Genomic DNA, 1,179 nt, shown 5'->3' on the forward strand with positions numbered 1-1,179 from the left:
GGGACCCCCGCCCAGCCCCCATACCTGCCCCGTGACGGGCTCCAGCTGCTGCAGCGTGGCCAGCACGAACACGGCCGTCTTGCCCATGCCAGACTTGGCCTGGCACAGCACGTCCATGCCCAGGATGGCCTGGGGGATGCACTCGTGCTGGACTGCGGGGAAAGCAGGGGGTCACGGGCTGGCACGGGCACCGAGACCCCCGGAGACCCCCGGCAGGGGCACCGAGACCCGCGGAGACCCCCGGCAGGGGCACCGAGACCCCCAGAGACCCCCGGCAGGGGCACCGAGACCCCCAGAGACCCCCAGGAGGGGCACTGAGACCCCCGGAGACCCCCGGCAGGGGCACCGAGACCCGCGGAGACCCCCGGCAGGGGCACCGAGACCCCCAGAGACCCCCAGGAGGGGCACTGAGACCCCCAGAGACCCCCGGCAGGGGTACTGAGACACCCCCAAGAGGGATCCTGAGACCCCCGGGAAGGGCACCGAGACCCCCAGCAGGGGCACTGAGACCCCCAGAGACCCCCGGGAGGGGCACCAAGACCCCCAGAGACCCCCAAGAGGAGCACAGAGACCCCGGGAGGGGCACCGAGACCCCCAGAGACCCCCGGGAGGTGCACTCAGACCCCCAGAGAACTCCGGGAGGGGCATTGAGACCCCCGGAGCCCCCCGGGAGGGGCACTGAGACCCCCAGAGATCCCTGGGAGGGGCACTGAGGCCCCCAGAGACCCCTGAGAGGTGTACTGAGATCCCTGGGAAGGGCACCGAGACCTCCAGAGACCCCCGGGAGGGGCACAGAGACCCCCCCAGAGACCCCCGGGAGGGGCACTCAGACCCCCAGAGAACTCCGGGAGGGGCATTGAGACCCCCGGAGCCCCCCGGGAGGGGCACTGAGACCCCCAGAGATCCCTGGGAGGGGCACTGAGGCCCCCAGAGACCCCTGAGAGGTGTACTGAGATCCCTGGGAAGGGCACCGAGACCCCCAGAGACCCCCGGGAGGGGCACTGAGACCCCCAGAGATCCCTGGGAGGGGCACTGAGACCCCCAGAGACCCCTGAGAGGTGTACTGAGATCCCTGGGAAGGGCACCGAGACCTCCAGAGACCCCCGGGAGGGGCACAGAGACCCCCCCAGAGACCCCCGGGAGGGGCACCGAGACCCCCGGAAGGCGCACTGAGGGCCC

General features: G+C 71.8%; 1 protein-coding gene across 1 annotated transcript in view; it reads right to left on the reverse strand.

Moving 5' to 3' along the window:
• Positions 1-24: 24 nt before the first annotated feature.
• Positions 25-1,179, reverse strand: part of LOC121339131 (spliceosome RNA helicase DDX39B-like) — a gene marked incomplete at its 3' end in the record, with an annotated part of 2,319 nt that continues 1,164 nt past the window's right edge. Inside the window, exon 3 of the mRNA XM_041410698.1 lies at positions 25-152. Coding sequence (XP_041266632.1) covers positions 25-152 — 128 coding nt within the window. The remainder of the gene's footprint in view (positions 153-1,179) is intronic.

This window comes from Onychostruthus taczanowskii, unplaced genomic scaffold, assembly GCF_017590055.1.
Source record: "Onychostruthus taczanowskii isolate IOZ18803 unplaced genomic scaffold, ASM1759005v1 scaffold1008, whole genome shotgun sequence".
Classification (NCBI taxonomy): domain Eukaryota; kingdom Metazoa; phylum Chordata; class Aves; order Passeriformes; family Passeridae; genus Onychostruthus; species Onychostruthus taczanowskii.